Raw genomic sequence first — 24,777 nt, 5'->3', positions numbered from 1 at the left:
GGAGAGAGGCTGGATTAGTCCCACTAGTCTTTGTTACTATAACGTCCCTTTAGTTTATAACGTTGGTTCTAGTAATTACGTAAATTACTACAGACAAAATAAAAATATCGATCTGTTGAAGCCAACTGTTGATTTTCCTTCCTTCTTGTTAACTAAAAAACTGGTATGTTATAAAATTAAAAATGTCATGTGAAAGAATTTCACTCGTCTTTAAAGAAAATATTGCTGAGAATATATATCTGACAAATATATACATTTTAACCTAAGCCATGATCTTTTTCTATACTCGTTTTCACAGCGTTAATGACGTGTTTAAAACCGCGCCTGTAATGTTTAAGAGCGTAACCACAGATTTCATCAACATTTGTAATAACTAGAAAATCCAGTGTTGGAACATAGTCTTACTTACAGTTACAGTGGGTTGTGTGTTTCACTCCATTTTTAGTCACAGTTTATTAATATCTAATATCCAACACTGTCCAAACTGTGTGTGTGTGTGTGTGTGTGTGTGTGTGTGTATGTGTGTGTGTGTGTGTGTGTGTGTGTGTGTCAAGGTTATTATAGTTTTGCGTTTTTCATTAGTTTTTATTTTTATTTAGTTTTGACTTTTTGTCTTCAAATTCAGTTTAGTTTTAATTAGTTTTTAAAGCAGTTTTGCTAGTTTAGTTTAGTTTTTATTTTTTGAAAATGCTTAATTTTAGTTCAGTATTTATTAGTTTTAGTCTTAGTTTTAGTGTTTTTTGTAAGTTGGGTTATTTGTCAGGGGCAAGATTCAAAAAGGTCAGAAAAAGTATTGTGTAATAATAACTCAACAAAAACATTATACAATTTTAGAAATATGTATTCAACAATAACACCAGTACATAAAATGTAAACAGTCTACACAAGATGCCGCAGTAAGTGCAAAATGTGTAAGTGACGTGTTCCAGGAAAAAACCTAAATAGCCAATAGACTAAAAAAGACATACATGAACAGCATGTATTCAACCCATTTTTGAGCCATACATGACATTGCTGTCAGAGTGTCAGGGAGCTTAATCTGAGAAAAGAACATGAAAAATAAAAATAAAAATAAACTCTAGAGGGTCAACATATTTAGATGAACCATCTCAAAACTAACTAGGCTTCTCACTGAATTGGACTGCCCAGCATTAGATGCATGTGCTGCAGCTCTATGGCAAATCATTGCAGTTGAATAGCAATACAATACTGCAGATGTTGTACTTGACATCATTAATTAATAGTGAATATTTTGGACACTTCAAGTACACTTAGAGCTGGCAAGATACTGCACCATCTCAGCTGGAAGCTGATGTAGTTTGCTTTTCTATGTTAAGTTTACATAGACTTGTGTCCAACATGGTAAACAAAAGAATGGTTGCACAATAAGCCCTAGCATCTCTCTATATAAAGGCAGCTGACTTGTGGTAAGTACAACAGAATTCAGCAGACCAGTTGACTTCTTCCTGCCGAACATTCACCGTTAGCAGACACGTAAGTGTTCAAGAACTTTATTTTCTTTATGTGGAACATACATTTTACTATTTCAAAGTTATTATATTCAGTATAAATAGGTGCAACATGCACATTTAAAATACAATTTTAGATGTCATAATAGTGATCCATATTTGATACTGATATTTTAATTTATTATAATCATATTGGAGCTCATCTCAAAAGGCACAGTCATGCTGCTAACTTTTCGTATTGTGTTTACTCACTATTGTGTTTTCCATACCATATTCACAAGGTAACAATCATAATTATATACATTATACATACACACAAATGACGTGTCTTTCTTTTATGCAGTTACCCACAATGGCCTACATCTCACAACTTGATGTGTCCATTAATGAAGCTGAGGAGCAAGAGCTCCAATCACAAGGCTTCAAGAAAATCTATGTTGATCTAAACAAAGGATCAGGAGGAAATTACATCTATCTTTGGTACAAAAAAGGGTCAGTTCCAATCACCAGGGTTCAATTTACATTCAACGATGACATGGCTGTTGGATTGATCAAAGCAGGGTACACAAAGATCGATAAAGATCTCAATGCTGGAGCAGGAGGTGATTTCATCTACCTTTGGTACTTCAGAGGGTCTGGGGAGTTCCACACTCCCATAGTGGAGATTGATGTCACTACAGATGAAAATAGTGAAGCCGGGAAGTTCACCACAGGCTGGGAGAAATCAGCCTGTGATCTAAACCGCAACGCTAAAGGGAACTGGATCTACGCCTGGGTGAAGAGAGAGAAACAAACCTACATCTGTGATGTCTCTGCCACTGATTCCTACGGATCAGACCCCGACTACTATAAGGCAGGTTACATCCGTGTGGATGAAGATACTAACAGAGGTGCAGGAGGTGCCTATGTCTTCATCTGGTACCGTCAGACCACCGACCCCAAGCGTGCGCTCACTGATCTGAATATCTCCACCAATGATCTTGAGTTTCAGTCCCTTCAGCAGCAAGGTTACACTTCAGTGAGTGTTAACCTCAACGAGGGGACTGGAGGTAACAAGGTGTACCTGTGGTACAAGAAAGATGGCGTCACCAAGCCCATTAAGGCCATGTCCCTGCTTCTTAACCCTGCTGCTGTACCAGTGTATGAGAAGGCTGGTATCGCTGTTATCAAAAGAAATCTCAACACAGGCACTGACGGCAGCACTGAGTACCTGTGTGTCTATCAGTGAAAGGCTGAGAAAGCCTTCTTGATGGAAGCAGAGCTGAGAATTCCCAACACTCACTGAAGTGGAAAGCAGAGTCCAACAATATTCTTAAATCATTTTGTTGATAGCCTCTTTAATTTTAGTTTCTCTTTTTCTTCAGTATAGAAAACCATGTGATTAATTGTATTCTGGTAATATCAGAAGGTTATAATGGTATATGGGTTCTACTGATAAACTTCATGTCAATCAAATCAATCAAATGATTTCCAAATGGCTGTTTTTAACCAATGATGTTAAGGATTGAATATTAAAACTCTGTATCACTTTAATCTGAACATTTCCTGCTTTTCAATAAAGACAACTCTGCATGTAAGGTGTGTTTGCTTCAGACTCTTCACTATAGAAACTGTGTATCACTTCATGTGTTTTCATTATCTTATTCCCATCACTGTTATCATGCTGACATATCAGGGCCCATATTTATCAAACTACTACAAATGAAAATTTGGACTACAGGAGGAGAACAAGTACTCAATCTTTTAATTAAGTCAAATAAGTTACACCACAATGTACAAGCGTGTGCATTTAAAATGTTACTGAAGTAAAAGTACAAAAGTACTAGCATCAAAATGCAGTGAAGCACACATTATACAGAATAGCCCATTTCAGAATAAAGTATATAATATTTAATTTGTGATGCAATACATGTATGTATATATGTACATTGCTTTAATGTTGCAGTTTACTACTTTACACTGTAAACTTCCAGGTAGCTTGTGAATTTCATCAAGGGATCAATAAAGTCTTATCTTTATCCATAATAAATCATTTATTTGCTGATTATATTTTGTATTATTACTCTGAATCTGCAAAATAACTAGTTGGAGTAAAAAAGTTTAATTTAGTTTTTACAACAGGCCACATCACAATTTCCCAAATAAATAACTCCATCGAGTCACCTTAAAATAGATTGTAATGTCTATACCACAACTAAGAATGTGAAAAAAGTAATGGTAGTCAACTACAAAGATTTGTGCCGCTATAGAACATCAGTGTGCTGAGTTGTGTCTATGACGATAGGTGGGATAGTGAGTTAGTACTTGTTACGGCCTCCATTTAAAAGACAAACCAAGGTTCAAAAGGGATTGGAGGATGCAATATATTAAAAAGATGCCAGACACAAAGTTAACAATTAACCAACAAGCTTTATTAAATAATGCTATAATATTACCAAAAGTAGCAAACAAAGAGAAACAAAAGGGACTGGAGACCCTGGCCAAAAACAACAAAAGATGGGAAGACGCTAGACCAACCTCGCAACGGGCCGTCGCTCCCCACGTCTCCCCTTAAATCACGTAAAAAGGGTAAGCTAATCCTAGAACAAACAAAAAAGACGAATAACTGAACTATTGTTAATCTCCAGCCCAAACTAACACAATAAACTAAAATAACAAAAGTCCAGCACCTAAGTGTGCATGGAGGTTGGGAAACACAAACCTGCTTGTGGAGAAAAAAGGTGAGGAGGAAACTCCTCACTAGTGTGCTCTCCATATGCCTCTGTCCCTTCACTCTCTGCCTTCTTATCACCTCCCCCACTCTACCTGAGCACTGATTACGCTCAGGTGTGCAACAGGCAGAGGGAGGAGGGCAGAGAGAGTAAGACTACGTTTACACATGGCCGGCTATTTTCATAAACGGACATTTAGAACCTCTATGTTTTCAGAAAAGTGTTTGTTTACATGTACCCGTGTATATATGCTGTCAATGCTGTCAAGAGCATGCCACACCTGTAGGTGGCAGTGTAACAAGAAGCTCAAGCCCACGTTAGCCAATCAGAATCCCGAAAATAGCAACAACAGCAACGACTCACTTCCTCTTTCTCTCTCTCGACTGCCTAAACCTCCATTTGTCTCAGTTTACATGCAAACGTGCAAACGAAGTTTTCCAAAATCTCCACTTTGGCCGGAGTTTTTAGAAATAATCGTTTTCTGTGATAAAAACGGGGTTTTCGTGTAAATGAGAGGCCAAACCGCAGGAAAATATCTGCGTCTTCCCTTCGTGTAAACGGGGCTAAAGAGACAGAGGGAGAAAACAAGACACACACACACCAGGGGCACATGTAACAGTACTAACAAAAGGATGAATGTACATATCATTTGAATAACTAGCTAACCTGTTCTGTAGGCCTGTGTGTCCTGTGGGCTGGTTGGGTCAGCAGATGAGATGCCTCCAGCCATAGGTCGCCCACTCTACAGCCTTTTTTCTTTTGGTTTTAATGGAGGTCGAATTTGTCCATAAAGCATGGAATTGGAGACTTGCATGTATAAGGGCATTACTTTCAAACTATTAAATAGGGGCTGTTTTGGGATGGCAGAAAAAGTTACTCTGTATACTTAGAAAATTCCAATACTATGGGGTAGGCTAAAAATCACAATTGCTTGAAATAAAATTATACCTGATTGTATATTTTTGTATTTCATCTTCAGTTGTTGCCAAATACGTTTTGTGTCTGTTGGGCTTGACCTGAATAAATATAAAGACATGCGCACACACAAAAATGTTGAATAATTAGAATAGCCAAGATAGAACTTCAATTCTTTTTTTAATTATTTCTCACGCATTGACTCGACATGCTAACGAACAGCAACAGTACCTACAGGTCTGCCTTTACCCGCCAGTAAAACTCCACCGGATGACTCGCATCAGAAGGCTGAAAATCTGCGAGCTCCAAATACCAAGATGACGACGGGCAAAATGCAAACTCAAAACGGTAGTCCACAAACCAACGGGTGAGGTCAGCGATGCTACGTCCATTTTTATGGGGGTGACAGTAGCTCAGTCAGTAGGGAGTTGGGTTGGGAACCGAAGGGTTGCTGGAACGGACCAAAGTATGGTGGTGGACTGATAGCTGGAGAAGTGCCAGTTCACCTCCTGGGCACTGCCAAGGTGCTCTTGAGCAAGGCACCGAACCCCCAACTGCTGAATTTGCTTTCTTTCCTTGATCTACACCTTTCCTCATAGTCCTGCCAAGAACAATGTTATCTTGTGTAATCACAGCAGGTGTAACTTAAACAAACACTTCTGAGGGTGGGAACATGTGTGTACAGCAACATAATGACCAGTTAGTGACCGGAGGCAACATGGTGTTAACAAAACATTCAAAACAGAATGGATTTCAGCCTGGTGCATTTCAAACACTGCTGATTGCAATTTCAGCTGAAAGCCTAAGCAGGTGTCAAAAAGCAGAGCACTTTATGAACCAACAATTGTGTTTCCTGGCACAAGTAACACAACATTATTGAGCGGACCAAATGGAATTTGACCAGCATGTTCCTTTTTTTCCTTTGCCTTGTTGTATTGATGATTTTACTGATTTCAACACATTTTTATTTTTTAATTGGTGTGTAAAAAGAGTTTCTCACCTTTAAATAAAATGCATCCTAATAATAATTTAATTGAATCACAAATGTATTAAAATCATTGTTTGTTCGACTGTAACATGCATGCTCCCATGAGAGTTTTACATTGCCACAAATTCCCCAAATGTAACATCTCAAAGTCGCCACCAGATGTCGATGTACACCACGGAATCTTTTTGTCTAGAAACATACTGCTACAGTCTTTACCATGGTTCCATGGATGTCATATATTAATGAGTCTTATGCCTACCATACACTAGAAGACTAAAGTCTGACTCCATCTCACATCTAAAGACAATCATCTCTCATCTAAAGTTAAAGACTGTCATAATCAGGGGCGCCGCCAGGAATTTTGGGCCCCATGACAAAAAATCAAATTGGGCCCCCTCTGCGCAGCTGTTGTCACCACATCTCTAGGACCTAACTGTCCCATCAAAAGCTTTACATAACTCTAATTAAAGGCTTGCAACTGTCTTGCTTCTTGTAGTTCAATACAGTTAATATTGTCTGTATCTTACATGCAGGCTCAGGTAAGCTACTCACTGTTTCCAACTGTCCAGCATCTAGTACAGACAGTAGGTTGTTGTTTTTTTATTTTATTTCATAATGATCATTATGTGATAAAATAATTGTTATTAATGTGTTTGAATTTCTGTCATTAATACATATTTCATTTTCTTTTTTGTAATGGTAAAAAGAGCAAGAGAGACAGAGAAAACCCCACAGACTCCCTGCTATGATGCTAACTGGCATGTCATTGAACACAATGTTGCTCACCTTCTTCACTGGGACAGGGAGGGGCACAGTTAGGGGGAGACTAGGGTGCTGCTGACTCATCTGTTGTTAAGTCTGCTAAAAGGGGCAGGGACAATGATTTAATATGAATATCTTGCTAAACGTTTCCCTGCACTGATTAAATGGTGATTAAATGTAGGCTAACACTAGTCTGTAGCTAGCTAGCTTATTTCACTATGGACATTAAGTCAACAGGTTAATACCACTCACAGACTATAGGCTACCCACCTTTCTTGGAGAAAAACTGGATTACAGTTTGACAACCTTTCCTTTGTCTTTCCTCTCTCTCTTTTTTCTCTTTCCTTTTTTGAAAACCAGATTTTGATTTAACGTTACTTGGTAAGACTGTGGTCACTGTAGTTCTGGCGCATCTACTGACTGCAACTAAACACCGTCACTGAGCGCTAAGGCAGGACCAAACCATTTCATGCAGATACAGGGGGGTAGTCGGTCAATATGGATGTTTACTTATTGGTTAATGGGGATATTTAACTTTTACTGCCAAAAACAAGTAAATACAAAGAGATCATTAATTTTATTATTATATTTGAAATATATATACTGAATGATGATGGTTTAATAATTTTATATTAGTTTTTACCTATTTTTGGCCCCTGTCAGTCATGGGCTCTTGGAATTGTCCTAACTTTTCCCCCCTATACGGCGCCCCTGGTCATAATATGTAAAGACTGGGGATCTTGCAGGGTCAGACATTGCTAGACCACAACTAGATTTGTTTTGAAAAATGTTACCAAGATAGCGAGCTAGCATTAGCTGGTAATTTAAGAATTAAAATGCTTATTCTAAGCATTTAAATGTGGATAAATGTCAGTCAGGTGTTGGTATTAGCCAAAAAGGCTTACTCAATGCTACTCATGTTAAATGCAGCAGCAGAGTGTGGCAACAACTGGGATATTACTTGATGCGTGCGAGTGTAGAAATGTTTCATATCAACATGGATTATACAGTTTTAATGCTTCATCTGTCACACTGCAAATCAAGAAAAAACAGAGAAGTCATGGAGACTAAATGGAGTCAGTACAAGGAATGTCATTTTTATAATCCCAGTTCTTTACAAACTTAGTTTATAATTCAGCTGTAAGCCCAATTTGGTGACAATAACATGTTTGTATAAATGCCATTTGTTTTTTTGTCTTTCCCAAAGTTTCCATCACTCTTCTCCTTTGGCTTGTTCACCAGGTCTGGTCCAACCATAAAGCAGGTAACACAAATACTGTATGAGCTTTATAGATTTGTATTATTTTAGTATCCTGAGATGAACTTAAAGCTACCTTGGTGAGAAATGGCTGTCAGTTAGGAGCTTTGAAACCAAGTGATGTGAATTATCTGGTCTTGATGATGTAGTTTGTGTTGTCAAAAGCCCTGAAAACCTATTTTATTAATCGTCTTCTTATTATGAGCGATGGGGTCCAAAAATTAACAGAAGATCTGCCACAGCTAGAATGGTTTTGGTTACTTTCTGGTCTTTGAACTTAAATGATGTTAGAGTTAAATTCACAAAACAATAAAACTGATTAGCCTGACGTCGTCATACTCAGATTCTAGTCAGAATATGAGTCTGATACTGCTCCATTGGGCTGTGATTATCGGGCGTGTTTCAACCGAACCAGGAAAGAAAATGCCTCTGCACTCAATTGGATAGACCTACAACCAATCAGAGCACAGAGTATGTGACATTGCTGAATCCCGTAGGAAGGACGGCAAAAACATCTTTCCGATTGACAAATGCCTTGATCGCGGTTCTCTGTTCCTCTTTTAAAATGAATGCGTTGTCAGAATCTACACATCTCAATTCTCCAGCGGCAGCCATCTTTGTTGTAAACAAATTCAACACAAGCGCTCTTTGGTGACGTGGTTGATTACGTTACTGTTGATCATCTGTCCATCATCGTCTAAAGCCCGTCCTGACAATTTGATTGGTCCGAACAGCTCTGGTTGGAGCACAGTTGCTCCACAACGGATCAAGTCCAGACCGAACTTCCCGACCTCAAATGTTGTGGGTGGGGCTAAGTTTGGCTGGCATCCAGACTAAAAACTGATATGAATACACACACTCTTGATACATTCTCTTATTCATACTAAGTCTATGAACCTTTTTCCAAGAGCGATTGTTAATGATGCTTGAGAAAGTATTAAAAAGTCTATGACTGTTTCCTAATGGGATGTTAATCTTGATAGACAAAACAGTTGACTCACTGAACATTGATTATCCATAGTTTTGTATCCTCACAAAGATGGAACCATACAGTACAACACACATAATAAATATGCTGTGGATGACACCTTTTGTGTACAAACCAATGAGGCTGCAGTTTTCCTCCCACTTTTCTGCCACCAGGTGCCAGTGTTTCCTCTGCTCCTCATCCCTGACAAATATTTACACGACATGACAGCAGAGGTCATTTGGTGCCTTTGAGGATGCAGAGACAGTGCACGGCCTCCATTAGAAGACTGTGGCTGCACAATGAGAATGTGGAGAAACGGGAACAGGAACACAGAGGGTTATTATTGTGAGGTAGCAGACATCTCAGATCTGTGAATAGGATGTCAAGTTTAAAAAGAGCTGGCAGCATATTGTCTCTGTTTTTACTCTTTCTCCTCGTTGTGAGTCATTGTGAGCCTTTGTCTCATCTGTGTCCCTTCGCCCAGCTGTCACCACCACTCAAAAAAAAACATAACTATACACACAGAACACTGGTTTCAGCTCTGTGCAGTGAAAACTGAGAGTCTGCTGACAGAAAATGTCAGCTGGGTAGTTTCTATGTTAAATGGCTCTTCAGTACAGTGTGATGGAGGCTGTTGGAGCGGTGGGTGGGGTGGCGTTTCTGCTCTGGGTTTTTATGTACAAGAATGAGAGAGGGGGTGGGGGGGATTGCAGTGGATTCCCTTTGCGTAGCAGAGAGCAGTGAACGTGATATCTCAGGACCCCCTGGAGGGAATTTCTTCACATTTGGCACAGACGTCCACTTTGACTCAAGGATGAACTGATTTGATTTTTTAGTTATTTATTTTTATTGTATTATTTATCTCGAGCAATCAACAATGTTGCGAAAGAAAAAAGAAAAAAAAAAATGAAAACCACAAAATTAAAACAATACAATCAGATACAATCAGAATTTACCAAAGACAAAAAAATAATAAAAAAGGATAAGTTTGAGAAGGAGCAGGCGGAAGCATACAGCTAATCAAAGGTCAAAGGTCAAGGTTACTGTGACCTTATAAAATATTTTTGGTCATAACTCAAGAATTCCTGCACTAATTATGACAACGTTTCACACAAATGTCTAATAGGATAAAATGATGACATTTTATATCCAAAAGGTCAAAGGTCAACTTCACTGTGACATCATAATGTTCTGCAGACACACTTCCCTGGCCATTATTAAATGCCATAATACAGATACAGATGGAAGATATTTGTTGGATACTGAGTTGGTGACACTAATCTTTAAAAACTGCAGTGGTTGTATAGATCAGTTCAGTTCAGTTTGCACTGAAATTCATACACTGAAATAGATTACAGATAGATAACAAGTCTGGACAGACATGGATGCAAACTGCAACTTTACTGGTTGGCTGATTTTAAATTTGGTGGATTTATGAGGACTATTGTTGACTGCTCCTCAGATCTCTGCATGGTAAATTGAGACAGCTAGACTATCTGTCCAATTTGAGTTTTCTATCGCACGACTATTTTGCAGCGGCTCTGTGCGGAGTTTAGCACCGCCCATGATGATTCTGATTGGTTTAAAGAAATGCCATTAAATGCATTAGTCTGTATCTGTGCCCATGTGTCAGCCCTTTTAGGTCAAGGTCTTGCCCCATTAACTTCTGTGCTTTCAGGGTCCTACCTTGAGTGACAGAAAAGAAGGTGGATGGATATATAAACCACAATATTACCAATAAACCAAAAGGAATGTAAGATGATAAGGTGGAATTTATTACAGTGGCTCCAAAAACCAGAACAATCCATAGTGTTCCTGTACTATGGTCTGGTCTCCTCAAGGGTATTTTTGTTATCCTGCTGAATTATGGATGAACCACAGACAGAGAGAGGGAGACAGTCCTTTGGCAATTGAGAAGTATTGCAGCACTAGTTTACACTGATGCTTTTTTTCTTTTCTCAAGTCTCGGCCTTGTCTGAGCCAAGACTTCACTGTTTGAGGGAGAATCAGAGCCTTCTTTTTATGCCTAATCCTTTTGTTTCAGATCAAAGTACTGTAATAATTAGGACTTTTCATCCTACAACAACTGTCTCAAATATCCTCAATGTTGGAAACAGGCTTCTATTTGTTTTGTCCAGATTTATGATTTATTGTTTTTCCCTCTTTAGTTCTTGTAATAGGAGCAGTTCTGTATTCTACATATAGCTTCAGCTCACGGGATATTCATCATGACCAATAATAAAGTGTTTCTCACCTGTGTTACTGTACTACGCTCATCTAGGATCTACTCTTTTTCTTTTTTTAAAGATCATTTTTTTTGCATTTAGGCAATTAGGACATGAAAGGGGAGTGCCGCAGGTTTGTTTCCGACCTGCGGTAATTTCCTGCATGTCATTCCCACCTCTGTGTCGAGGACTGAGCCTCTATATATGGGCACGCGCTCTACCACTAGGCTACCCAGGCAAAAAGCATTTTTACATCATAAGAAATTGCTAAATTAATCTTAGTTTGCGAGTAATAAAAAGTGAAGTACTTTTATTGTTCGCACAAGTCCACAGTGGTGGAAAGAAACTAAGTATCTTTACTGAAGTATTGTAGCCTACTTTAGTACAATTTTGAGGTACTTGGACTTCAGTATTTCCATTTCCTATGCTACTTCATACTTTCAGAGACAGATATTGTACTTTTAACTCCACTACACTTATTTGATAACTTTACTTACTTTGCAGATTCAGAGTAATAATACAATCAACAAATAAATGATGATGTATTATTATGGATAAAGATAACACTTTATTGATCCCTTGGTAACATTCACAAGCTACTCTGCAGTATACAGTATATAGTAAAAAAACCTGCAACATTAAAGCAATGTACACATTACTGCATCAATAATTATAATTCAATAATGTACAATATTCTTAAATGGGACATCATCTGTATAATTTGTACTTTTACTTTTTCTACTTTAAAGGGTAATTACATTTTTTTTTTTAAACCTGGACCCTATTTTCCCATGCAAGTGACTAATGTGAACAAAAATCTTTAAAATTGGTAAAGAATTGAGCGAGAATGCTGTAACCGGCAGCCGCAAATAAGATAATTAATAAGATGATAAAAACATATAAAGTGAGGTAAAGTTTCTATTGTGTAGAGCCTGAAGCAAACACGCTTTAAGTGCAAAGTTGTCTTTATTGAAAAGTAGGAAATGTGCAGAATAAAGAAATACAGAGCTTCAATACTCAATCAACATCATTGTTTAAAACAGCCATTTAAAATAGTTTGATTGATTTCATTAACAGCAGGTTTAACAGTAGAACCTATATAATGTTGACACTATATGATATTATCAGTAGTGTTACTGTAATATAATTAATCACATTGTTTTATATACTAAAGAAAAAGAGAAAAAAGTTAAAGTGCCCATATTATGCTCATTTTCAGGTTCATAATTGTAATTTGAGATTGTATCAGAATTTAGGTTTACGTGGTTTAATTTTCAAAAAACACCATATTTTTGTTGTACTGCACATTGCTGCAGCTCCTCTTTTCACCCTGTGTGTTGAGCTCTCTGTTTTAGCTACAGAGTGAGACATCTCACTTCTGTACCATCTTTGTTGCGAGTCGCACATGCTCAGTAGCTAGGTAAGGATCACATCAGCTAGCTAGCTGTTTCTCTAACTTCAGTCAGTACAAGGCAGGATTAGCCGGGAGACTTCTTCTAAATGAGGGCGCACTTCCAACTTAACGTGGAATACCTGCAGAACAGGGACATGTAAGTAGTTCATTTGTAGATTATGGTGAACTCGTGTGTGTTGTAGCAGTGTTTTGCCATTGAGAACAAGGGGGCTAGTGACGTGGAAAGCCCTGCAGATTTTGAACAGCTCACCCGGAGACTGAAGGCAGGTTATATACAGAAACCCGTATCTCACTCAAAACAGCATGGATATTTTAGTTTTTTTTCCACGTTTGTATGCGTGTGGAAGCACAAGAGACACAAAATAACACCCCAAATCCCAGAAAAAGTGATTTTTTTCATAATATGGGCACTTTAAATAAATCATCACCAAAATGATTTAACAAAATTGTTGCACTCCGCTTTTCACATCAGTGAGTGTTGGTAGTTCTCTGCTCTGCTTCCATGAAGAAGGCTTTCTTAGCCTTTTTACTGATATAAACACAGGTACTCAGTGCTGCCATTATTGCCTGTGTTGAGATTTCTTTCAATAACAGTGACACCAGCCTTCTCTGGAACAACATCTGTGTTAAGAAGCAGGGACATGGCCTGAATGGGATTGTTGCTGTTGTCTTTCTTGTACCACAGGCACACCTGAGGGCTATTTCACAAAACCAAGATTAAGCCGGGATTTCACAGTTATCCTGGCTCAATTTAGTCTTGACTCGGTTTCACAAAAGCAGAGGCACCTAAGTTATCATGGAGATTTATTCTGTAGTAAAAGTGGTCCGGACCTGGCTAACAGCCAGGATTTATTAATCCTGCTGCCTTTTCTATTCACTTAGCAGTGCTTTTACCTTATTGTTATCTGCCTGCATTAAAAAAACAACAGGTGCATATTGCTGTTCATTTAAGTACTGCTATTATTTAAATAATTATTCATGTGACATTGTTACTGTTATATTGCTGTATGAAGACTGCTGTTCATATTGTTGTTAGACGTTTGATGAATATATTATGGCAGTTGTTGAGATAATTAGACAAGGCTGATAAAGTTGCCAAATGTGTTTTAAATGAAGTCAGTTACTAAGGGCAATATATAAAGTGCTGTACATGTGTGTTTCTATAGTGGACCAGTGGACCGAATCCGATGCTGTATTGCGGCTCGTACAGGTAGCCCCAATACAGCGAGGAACAGTTGCGGATGATGAAGGAACAAGAGGCGGACGGAGCAGCTGCTGCAGTAGAATGTAAAATGTTTGTCTGGCAAAGACTTTTTCAGCAGCAACCTTGCAATTATGTGCATTCAAACTACCGCACATGTGTACGACCGGGATACATTGGTACAGATCAGAGAATATGCAGGAAACTTTATTACAGACAGAATACTCAACACACTACGCAAGCTTCGCCTGCTAGCAGACCGCTAGCCGGGGAAGGGGACATCGAAAGCGGTGTGCGAGAAAGCGGAAACGCAGAACGAGGGCAGGAGTTCGAGCTAGGTGGAAAGCTAACGCTAGCCGGCCACTTGTCCCATCCATCCTGCTTGCAAATGTCCGCTCATTAGACAACAGACTGGACTACATCCAACTTCGAAGAAACTCCCAACGCGAGTTTGCAGACATCCTGCACCTCTGTTAGTATCTTCCTCCACACGGATGTAACCTTCCGTGAAGTAGTCATTGTCTGATCCATAGGAATCAGTGGCACTGACAACACAGATGTAGGTTTGTTTTGTAGTATCCAATGGTTTATCTATATGAATTATGATTATGTTTCTGGTATAAAGGTTTCATAAGACACTAAAATATGCTGAGTCTTTAGAAGAGAGTTTGGCAGTGCAGTGGTTTAATGATTAACCTCTTAGTGGCGTGATTTCACTGGGATGCTCAAAAGACGGTCTGGGATTGGATGCTGAGGGGTTAACGAACTATAGGAAGCCCCTGAAGAGACACTAACCTATGCTATGTCAACTTGAATGTTCCATATGTTATCTAACATGTTACCTAAGCTACCCAATATATACTGTGGGTTTTAGAGACAGATTTAGAATGCATATTGGCGGTGTGTTCTCCAGACCTTCCATGGAGTCTGTAAATGGATGCTGTAATCTTTGATGTAATAAACCTTTTATAATCAAGAACAGTATCCAGCGAATCTCTCTTCCACACATCGGCAACACAGCACGGCAACCAAGACACGACAGTTTCTCTCTCTTCACCCAGGCGTAGATCCAGTTCCCTTACCCCTGCGGTTTAGATCACAGTCCACTCAGTCTTGTGATTGGAGATTTTGCTCCTTGGCTTCATCAAGGGACACATCAAGTTGTGTGATGTAGGTGGCCATTGTGGGTAACTGCATTAAAGAAAGACACATCATGAATTAACAGAATATGACAAGTTAGCAGCATGATTGTGCCTTTTCAGATGAGCTCCAATATAATCCTGAAACAAATTATACATCAGTTGTCAAATATGGATCATTATAATGACATGTAAAATTATATTTTATATGTGCATGCGGCACCCATTTACACTGCGTACACTTCATATAATTGATTGAAATCTGAAATAGAAAAATGTATGGTCCCAAGAAAATATTAAAGTTCTTGAACACTTATGTGTCTGCTGACGGTGAATGTTCGGCAGTAAGAAGTCAACTGGTCTGCTGAATTCTGTTGTACTTGTCACAAAGTGTAGCCAGGCAGCTATGTGTTTTCTTATTTTTATTGTATATAGTGTGGTGTTTTGCTTTTGTTTGTGTTTTTGCTTGCCTGGCACAGACACTGACGACTCCTCCAAACACACCGGTAGCGCATCTCCTAATTAGGTGAGCGGAGCTGGACCCAGGATAAAGGGGCAGGCTGTCAGACAGCAAGGAGTACGCCTGGCCACTGGCACTGCACAGACGCACCGACCAGGAAGAGTCAGCAGGACAATACGAGTGCCACTGTCCCCCATCCACGCATACTGTACTGCTGTCATGTAGGATCTACTCTTGACCAAGTGACACCTCCTGAGCTCTCTTAAAGAGCTAAATGTCACTTTTAGCAGTTTGATAAATATGGGCCCTGACTTGTCAGCATGATAACCGTGATGGGAATAAGATGATAACATACTCAAAGTGAAGTTTCTATTGTGTAGAGTCTGAAGCAAACCCACTTCACATGCAGATATGTCTTTATTGAAATGTGCAGAATAAAGTGATAGAGAGCTTTAATATTCAACCATTCATTACACACCACAGCTATTTGAAATAGTAATTGTTTCATTAACAGCGATTTTAACAGGTGAACACATATACCTTTATTATTTCCTGATATGTGTAACTGTAATATATAATATATAATATAATAATTAACATTTGTTTACATAGAAAAAGAGAAAGAAATGTTAAATAAATCATCACCAAAATGATTTATAACATTGTTGGAATTTGTTTTTCCACCTCAGAGAGTGTTGGGAATTCTCAGCTCTGCTTCCATGCAGAAGGTTTTCTCAGCCTTTCACCGATAGACACACAGGTACTCAGTGTGGCCGTTATTGCCTAAGTTGATATTTCTGTCGATAACAGTGACACCAGCCTTCTTATACTCTTGAACAACATCTGTGTTGAGAAGCAGGGTGATGGCCTTGATGGGATTGTTGCATCCTCGTTTCTTGTACCACAGGTACACCTTGTTACCTCCGGTCCCCTCGTTGAGGTTAACACTCACTGAGGTGTAACCTTGCTGCTTAAGGGTCTGATAGTGAAGATCATTAGTTGAGACTTTCAGATCTCTTAGTGCACGCTGGGAGTCGGTGGTCTGACGGTACCAGATGAAGACATAGGCTCCATTTGCACCTCTGTTAGTATCTTCATCCACACGGATGTAACCTTCCAGAAAGTACTCTGTGTCTGATCCGTAAGAATCACTGGCACTGACATCACAGATGTAGGTTTGTTTCTCTCTCTTCACCCAGGCGTAGATCAAGTTCCCTCCAGCCCCGCGGTTCAGATCACAGTCTAGTCTCTCCCAGTCTTGGAGAAACTTGTGAGCTTCACTTTTTGCATCTGTAGTGACATCAATCTCCACTATGGGAGTATGGTACTCTCCGGACCCTCTGAAGTACCAAAGGTAAAGGTAATAACCTCGTGCTCCAGCATTGAGATCTTTATCGATCTTTGTGTACCCTGCATTGATCAATCCAACAGCCATGTCATCGTTGAATGTAACTTGAAGTCCGGTGATTGGTGCTGAGCGGGATTCTTTTTTGTACCAAATATAGATATACTTTCCTCCTGCTCCTTTGTTCAGATCAACATTGATTTTCTTGAAGCCTTGTGATTGAAGCTTTTTCTCCTCATCCTCATGGAGGGACACGTCAAGTTGTGTGATGTAGGTGGTCATTGTGGGTAACTGCATTAAAGAAAAACAAATCACGAGTAAACAGAATATGAAAATTTAGCAACATAATCATGAGAAATTAAAGTCTGATTGTGCAATCACTGCTTCTAAGGTGAGCATTCCCAAATGTATTTTTTTTATTACCATTGATTTACCATGACCATTTTCTCACACTCAACTTCTGAGATTTTGCCACCATCTAGTGCATGAAGTAGTTTTAAAACACATATTTCCAACTCATGTTTGCTACATGTACTATATTCACTACACGAAACACGCACAAAAAGTCATCAAAGCTTACTGCTGATGTGTGTATACCATGTCAATGGCTAATTTCTAGCTCAATAAAGCAAAATGTTAGAGCTGGACAATCTGACAAAAACATATGATGGTATATTTAACATATGGTATTTTAAAGAAACTTTACCTTGCCCTAGGCGGGTAGCTGGTAACTATTTTACGATAGTCTGGGCCAAATCTGCAGTGAAGAATAAGAGGGTGACGCTGTCGTAATGTTGCATCAACATGGACTTTGTTTCCTTTTACACTTTTTATAGCTATAATGCTGCACCCTGAGCTTCCCTAGACACTTTATGGCTGACCACAGTAACTTAACCACCATTAACAGCATGCACTTTGCTGCAGCTACGGGCTAGCACTTCACCTACACACCTCCAGAGGGAACTCACTTACTACAAAACTGACAAACCTAGATTAACCCACAAAGGACTCTGCACCTAGGTACAGGCATGCCCATTTACAGAGTCCCTCTATACTGTACAAAGTCCATAAAATCCTAGTAATTACTTACAAGGCTTGACATCTTGAGCCCCCCTTCCTTACCTCACAGTGGTTTGGTCCGTTCGGTGGGAGCTGCGTTGTTAAGAGAGACAGCGCTGGGTGGGAGAGGGAACAAAGTTTGAATCACTTCAGTAACTTAAGGTTGGGGAGCAACTACCCGGTGTCAGAGGTGTATGCAGCAACAATTTTGGCGCCCCTGAAAAAAAATAAATAAACAACAACAAGTAAATAAATAAGTGTGCCGGACATCATCATGTATGGGGTTTAAATAATTAAGGTTTATTTTAAAGTATATCAGCCACTGTAGGCCTAGCATAATTATAAATAAATATATGGTATATACATATATATATATATATATATATATATATATATATACATATATAAATGTACTTTATTGTCATTGTCATTACAATAAATAAATCATCATTGATGGCATTCGAGCATATGCGTTGCGGATGTTTAAATTTGCGTTCTGATTTGTTTACTACGTCCCCGCTGTCAGACATAGGCTAATTGTTATATTTCCCACATGTGCCGGGTTTTGATACAGAAATGCATTAGATTAGCCTAATAGCATATAACAAAACATGTTAAATTATTTCGATTTGGCATTAGAAATAATCAGACTTCATCTGTAAGCAACACTAACGTTAAAGTGCAAAATGAAACGAATGTGAGGAGGACTCGGAGCTTGAACTGGACATTTAGTTTTGTGTGGTCTAATAGAACTCCTACGTGATGTCATCACTGGTCTCATCTCTGCTTGATGCCATCGCCGACCTCATGTCTGTCTCATTCACTCCTTTCCTGTGTTCTTCTCCACTAAGACATATTGTCAAACAAACATTATGTAATATATTTTCCATATTAATTTTTCCATATTAATAATATTAAGAAATTAATCTGTTGGTATCAAGTGGCTCCCCCTACACTTCCACCTAATGTTAGTCCTACCTGTTGCCTTCCCCTGTCTTTCCTGGTCCACCATCCTCACACCTGAATGAAATGAACTCACTGTTAAATATAGCAGCCTAAATTCAATTCTTATCAGCGTAGTGATGGCATCTGATAAGACCACTATTATGCAGTAAAGTTGTGCTGTTGTTGAAATTACATTCACATTTTGGATTTTAAAAAGTACAAATATGGAGAGCCACTTAGCATAGACCTTTAAAGAGAGAGATGTGACCCTGTAATTACAGCTTCCATTTCACCCAACAGATGTAACTATAGCCTGTATGTCTGACAGCACAACATGAACAGCTAATGGTAAAACAAAATCTATTAATGATTCCATGGTAAACCAGAGTTATTGCATAAGTTATGTTTTCCAGCTTCTTGTCATTTATTGTGCATGCTACCTTATATTTACCAGTTGTTATTTTACCTTATTAAAATTGAGATATGTCATGCATGGGATTGTCACCATAGGGTTTAACCAAAATCTAAATGTAGCTATCAGCAACATTGGTTTGCATTAAGCTAGCCGTAAACCCCACGTTAGCTGCTAGTGTTAGCAAACACTAGCTAGTCTGAGAACTGTTAACATGAATATTTGCAAGCCTCCAAGTTTTGCTTATTTGCAAGCCTCCAACCCCCATTTGGCTGCTACATCAACCTGATCTCACAGAATTCCTTGAAATGAACACGGCCTCTTAACTCAAAATCTGTGGCAGTTTCACGGAATCGCCGAAAATTCCGTGACGGGCCCACGGATGCGATGCCTATGTAAGTCAATGACAGGCATCATCCGTGGTCTACGCACAGATTCCCTGATCACAGCACCTTTCTTTCTGCCAGTCGGGCTGCCGCAGAGAAGCTGTATAGCTTTGCTATTATTGGTATTTTTAGCCCAATAACCGCTGTTTTAATCAACATTTATTCACCAGATCTTATCATGGTTTAATTGTATTTCTTTTATTTCGGTCTATTTCGGCCAGGGAAGCTGGATTGCTTTGTTGTTTATTGATATTTTTAAAACTATAACGCAACATCTATCAACATTTATTTAGATGTTATCATAGTATACATTTCTTTATTTTAATAATATTGTTTTGGTCTTATTACCGGTGAAATATTACAGTATGCTGTAAAACAGAACACGATATGATCCGAGCTAGGCGCATGCAAAGCTGATTTCCCACAATGCAATGCGGGTATTCATTTCAGAGAATCAGACAACGATCAGCGGGTCTTTAACGCCAGTATCGCTTCAATGTACATATATACAGTCAGTGGTTTAGTCACCAGCAACAACACGTTGCTCTGTTTTGTTCTAGTAAGTTATGCACCGTAATAACGTTTTAAAAAATACCATTCCGGAATTCGTCAATACGTCAATTCCGGAATACTCCGGAATTGACGTGATGTGTGCCGCTCAGCGGATAAGAAGATAAAAAATACATAATATTCGTAATATTGTTGTTTTTGTCTAACATTGTATTTGAGGATGTAAACAATGAAATACAGTTTCATGATCATCATTAATTCTGAAATCTACATATTACTTGTTATTCATCATGACCAATGAAAGTTTGTACAAACATGTTTTAGAGAGAAGACACACCAGCCCGATAATCAGGCGTCGGGCCGTCTGGCGAGGTCCGTGACTCGAGTCTGTTCCGTGTGTCCCGTGCCGTCGGCCGTCCGAGGAGCCGTCGGCATTCATTTTGGCCGACCCAACATGTTCAGTCAGAGACAGGGCAGTCGGGACTCACCCGGAAATGGGGAGCGGATGAGCCTCTCAAAATCTGACGAAAATCTTTTAAACTGACCTTTGTCAATCTGAAATGAAGACAGATTCAGCAACTGAATGGCCTATTTCTCGCTTAAAATGTTTTCAGAAACACGTTTCGGTGAACTATTTTAGTACAATATGAGATCGTATTCTGAACAAGCCGCCATGACAGTCTGGCTGTGAATTTCCGGAGAAAAAAGACCCACGTGATGCGTTCGTCCAATCAGCTGCCGGTTCTCATTTTCTGGGAAATAATCAGACTGTTAATGGAAACAATACAGAGCAGCGCCGCCTGCTGGTATGGAGACGTATTACGTTTCGCGCACGCGCAGACCGTACGCTCAAGTTGGCGTCGCCTCAGTGTGTTCTGAGGCATTTCTTGGACCTCGCGACCCGACTGATCAGTCCGACTGGCTTTTCTGCTGACGGTCGGCCCGTCTGGTTGGTGTGTCAAGGCCGTTAGAAAGTGTTTCTCACCTGTTACTGTACGGCAGTCATCTAGGATCTACTCTTGACCAAGTGACACCTCCGAGCAACATTTCACTTTTAGCAGTTTTAATAAATAACATGATAAAATACTCAAAGTGAAATTTCTGTTGAATAGAGTCTTAATAAGACACACATGCAAAGTTGTCTTTATTGAAAATAAAGAAATGTTTAGAATAAAGTGATACAAGTCTTTAATTTTTTTGTGGCATTTTAGACCTTTATTTTTGACAGCTTACACATGAAGGGGGAGAGAGAGAGGGATGACATGCAGCAAAGGGCGGCAGTTCGGAATCTAACCGCACGGGGCTTAAATATTTGATCGTTCAATCACATCATTGTTGAAAAAAAGCCATTTCAAATACTTTGAGTGATTTCATTAACAGCAAGTTTAACAGTAGAACCCATATACCTTTATTAAATTCTAATATTGCCGGTTGTATTACTGTAATATAATTTTTCATGTTTCTTTTAAGAAAAAGAGAAAAAAAAATTAAATAAATCATCACCAAAATGATTTAACATTTAACATTGTTGTTCTTAGTTATTAGACAACCTTCCCCTGGGCAGGGCTTTGAAGAAGTAAGGATGAAGAAAGTAAAAAAAACGAAAACACCAACACACACACACACACACACACACACACACACACACACACACACACACACACACCATATTATATCTGGTTACTAACTGGGAATTTTCCTGCTGTACACACATGTTCTTACCCTCAAAAGGATCTTGTTCTGTGAAAGTCACACCTTCTCAGTAACATGCACGCATGCACGCGCACACACACACACACACACACACACACACACACACACACACACACACACACACACACACACGTTCAGCATTGAGCTCTTAATTATGTAAGTAAAGTTTATTTATATAGCACTTATCACAAAGTGCTTCACAGGCCAAATAAAAAAATACATTATAAAATAAATGATAATCATAAAAAGCACAATAAATCACAGTAAGTCGTAGTAGTCATAGTAAATCACAAAAACATAAAATATATAGGAATACAGTCACAACCTGCAAAGATGAAAATTACAGTCAAAATAAAGTGTATAGTATTGTACCTGAACATTTTTTTCAGGGGCCTGTATGAGAAAATAAGAAAGCTCTACAATGACGGCAGTGATTTGAATTCAGTTCACTAGTGTCTTGTTTCTGCTTTGAATGTGTAATATGCATGTGCCGGTGTGTTTCCTATTGATCCAAAAATGACCTTATGAATAAGAAGTCAAGTCAGTTTATTCATAGAGCACATTTAAAACCAACCTAGGCTGAACAAAGTGCCGTGCAAAGTTATATTATGTTTTTATAACATAATATAACTTTGCACGGCACAAAGGAAGACAATAAAAATGTACACACAATGAACTTCATACAAACAACACACTTCTATGCAAATGTCCCACTAAATCATACGCCAAAGAATAAAAATGCGTTTTAAGACAAGACTCAAAGATCTCGGCAATAGAGGAGGACCTAATATGAATGGGACGTTTGTTCCAGAGTCTCAGGGCCACAACGGTTTCTTTATGACCAATGATAGTTTGTAAGAATGTGTCTCAGCAGGTGTTTCCTCACCTGTTACTGTACTGCAGTCACCTAGGACCTTCTTTTAACCAACTTGACCCCTCCTGTGGTCTCTTAAAGAACATTGTAACATATATTGTACAATGTGGTATTGCTACGTTATTTAATTCAAGAGCTGAGTACTTCTTCCACTTCTGTAAGTCCAAAATGCCACTTTTAGCAGTTTGATAAAAAATGGGCCCTGATATGTCAGCATGATATGAGGGCCCTGATATGTCAGCATGATAAGCGTGATGGGAATAAGACAATGCAAACACAGGAAAATACTCAAGTGAAGTTTCTATTGTATAGAGTATGAAGCGAAGCCACTTCACATGCAAAGTTGTCTATATTGAAATGCAGGATTTTTTCGTTAATATCCAATCATTCATTAACACTATTGTTGAAAAACAGCCTTTTGAAATAGTTTGAGTGATTCCATTTACAGCAAGTTTAACAGTAGAACTCATATACCATTGATACTTTCTGATAATAATTTCACTGTAATACACCTATTTACATTGTTGTATACAGTAAAAAAGAAAAAAAAAAAAAGATTATGAAGAATTATCACCAAAATAATTTAACAACACTGATAGACACACAGGTACTCAGTAATGCCAATATTGCCTACGTTGAGATTTCTTTTGATAAGAGATTATTCTGACTGGTCATTTTACCGCTGAACACACAAGTGTTTTCCCAAGAAGTTTGGTTAGGCACTTTCTAGTTAATAGACAACCTTCCCCTGGGCAGGGCTTTGAAAAAAAGAAAAACACACGTACACACACACACACCATGTTATCTCTGGTCACTATCTTTTTGCTGCTGTACACACATGTTCCCACCCTCAGAAGTGTCTTGTTCTGTGGAAGTTAAACCTTCTCAGTAACACACACACACACACACACACACACACACACACACGTTGTCAATGCAGCCAATGTCATCAAATAAAAAGGGCTCCACCCATTTTATAACAGACAGATGTTTCTCATGACCCTTGATTCGGCTTATCTGTGTGTGTGTGTGTGTGTGTGTGTGTGTGTGTGTGTGTGTGTGTGTGTGTGTGTGTGTGTTTGTCCTGGGTACACAATGAACTTGGGGTTTGGAATTTGGAGCAGTTTGGACAGTGTTGGATATTAGATATTAATAAACTGTGACTAAAAATGGAGTGAAACACACAACACACTGTAACTGTAAGTAAGACTATGTTCCAACACTGGATTTTTAGTTATTACAAATGTTGATGAAATCTGTGGTTACACCGTTAAACATTACAGGCTCGGTTTTAACGTCATTAATGTTGTGAAAAAGAGTATAGAAAAAGATCATGACTTAGGATAAAATTGATATATTTGTCACGTTAATTCCCTTCAGTGCATACTGTGTATACAAGCAGGTATAAATTTTGGATTTATTGCCAAGTCAGTAACACTTACCAGGAATTTGCCCTGATGGATGGTGCACACATAAACATAAACATAAACATATTAAAAGACAATAAACAATGAATGTAAAAGAAACAGTAACAATAAAAATATGTACAATATAACTGTTTAACAATGGGAAAAAAGGCTTTATGGTTTATTTATAAATGTGCAAAGAGTTCAGGAGATATACTTTGTGTAATGTTCAGCTATATAGTCCAGGATGTAGGTTAATGTAACGTGAAGAAGAGTCATTATAACGGCCGTGTGTGATTTGAGACAACACCACCTTGCTGAAATGTACACACTACAAAGTGAGTACATACTGTAGTGTACACAGTCTACTACAAGTAAGTGTACAAAGTTACTGAAGTATCCAAATTGAGACACAGCAAGTCTTTTTTTGATGTGACTGGTTCCCTCCACCGTGCTTGAATAAAAATATGAATTGTTTACATTTTCACATTTTACAAAATTTGAAAAAGAGCAGCACTGAATCAAAACAATTTCAGTTATATATTCAATTCAAATTACTTTAACTCTATTAAACATTCTTGAATAAACCACTGATTTCATCATATTCATATAACA

The 24,777-nt window shown here is 38.6% G+C and overlaps 2 protein-coding genes across 2 annotated transcripts in view; one reads left to right on the top strand and one right to left on the bottom strand.

The window, feature by feature from the left end:
- The first annotated feature begins 1,380 nt into the window (after window positions 1-1,380).
- Window positions 1,381-24,777, top strand: part of LOC116046981 — a 42,934-nt gene continuing 19,537 nt past the window's right edge. Inside the window, exons 1-3 of the mRNA XM_031295461.2 lie at window positions 1,381-1,494; window positions 1,813-2,738; window positions 20,974-20,981. Of these exons, the coding sequence (XP_031151321.1) occupies window positions 1,822-2,697 (876 nt within the window). The 5' untranslated portion in view covers window positions 1,381-1,494; window positions 1,813-1,821 and the 3' untranslated portion in view covers window positions 2,698-2,738; window positions 20,974-20,981. The remainder of the gene's footprint in view (window positions 1,495-1,812; window positions 2,739-20,973; window positions 20,982-24,777) is intronic.
- On the bottom strand, window positions 16,102-17,633 carry LOC118495954. Its single transcript, XM_036005686.1, has 2 exons — window positions 17,564-17,633; window positions 16,102-17,148 (listed from the first exon to the last, which is right to left on the bottom strand). The coding sequence occupies exon 2, from the start codon at window positions 17,137-17,139 to the stop codon at window positions 16,255-16,257; it is 885 nt and encodes a 294-aa protein (XP_035861579.1). The 5' UTR covers window positions 17,140-17,148; window positions 17,564-17,633; the 3' UTR covers window positions 16,102-16,254.

Source organism: Sander lucioperca, chromosome 9, assembly GCF_008315115.2.
Source record: "Sander lucioperca isolate FBNREF2018 chromosome 9, SLUC_FBN_1.2, whole genome shotgun sequence".
Taxonomy (NCBI): domain Eukaryota; kingdom Metazoa; phylum Chordata; class Actinopteri; order Perciformes; family Percidae; genus Sander; species Sander lucioperca.
The sequence above is the reverse complement of the archived record's forward strand: the minus strand, read 5'-3'. Positions and strand labels throughout refer to the sequence as shown.

What these genes read in the sequence shown, in the direction of transcription:
- LOC118495954 (XM_036005686.1), bottom strand. Translation starts at nt 17,139, where the DNA reads ATGACCACCTACATCACACAACTTGACGTGTCCCTCCATGAGGATGAG.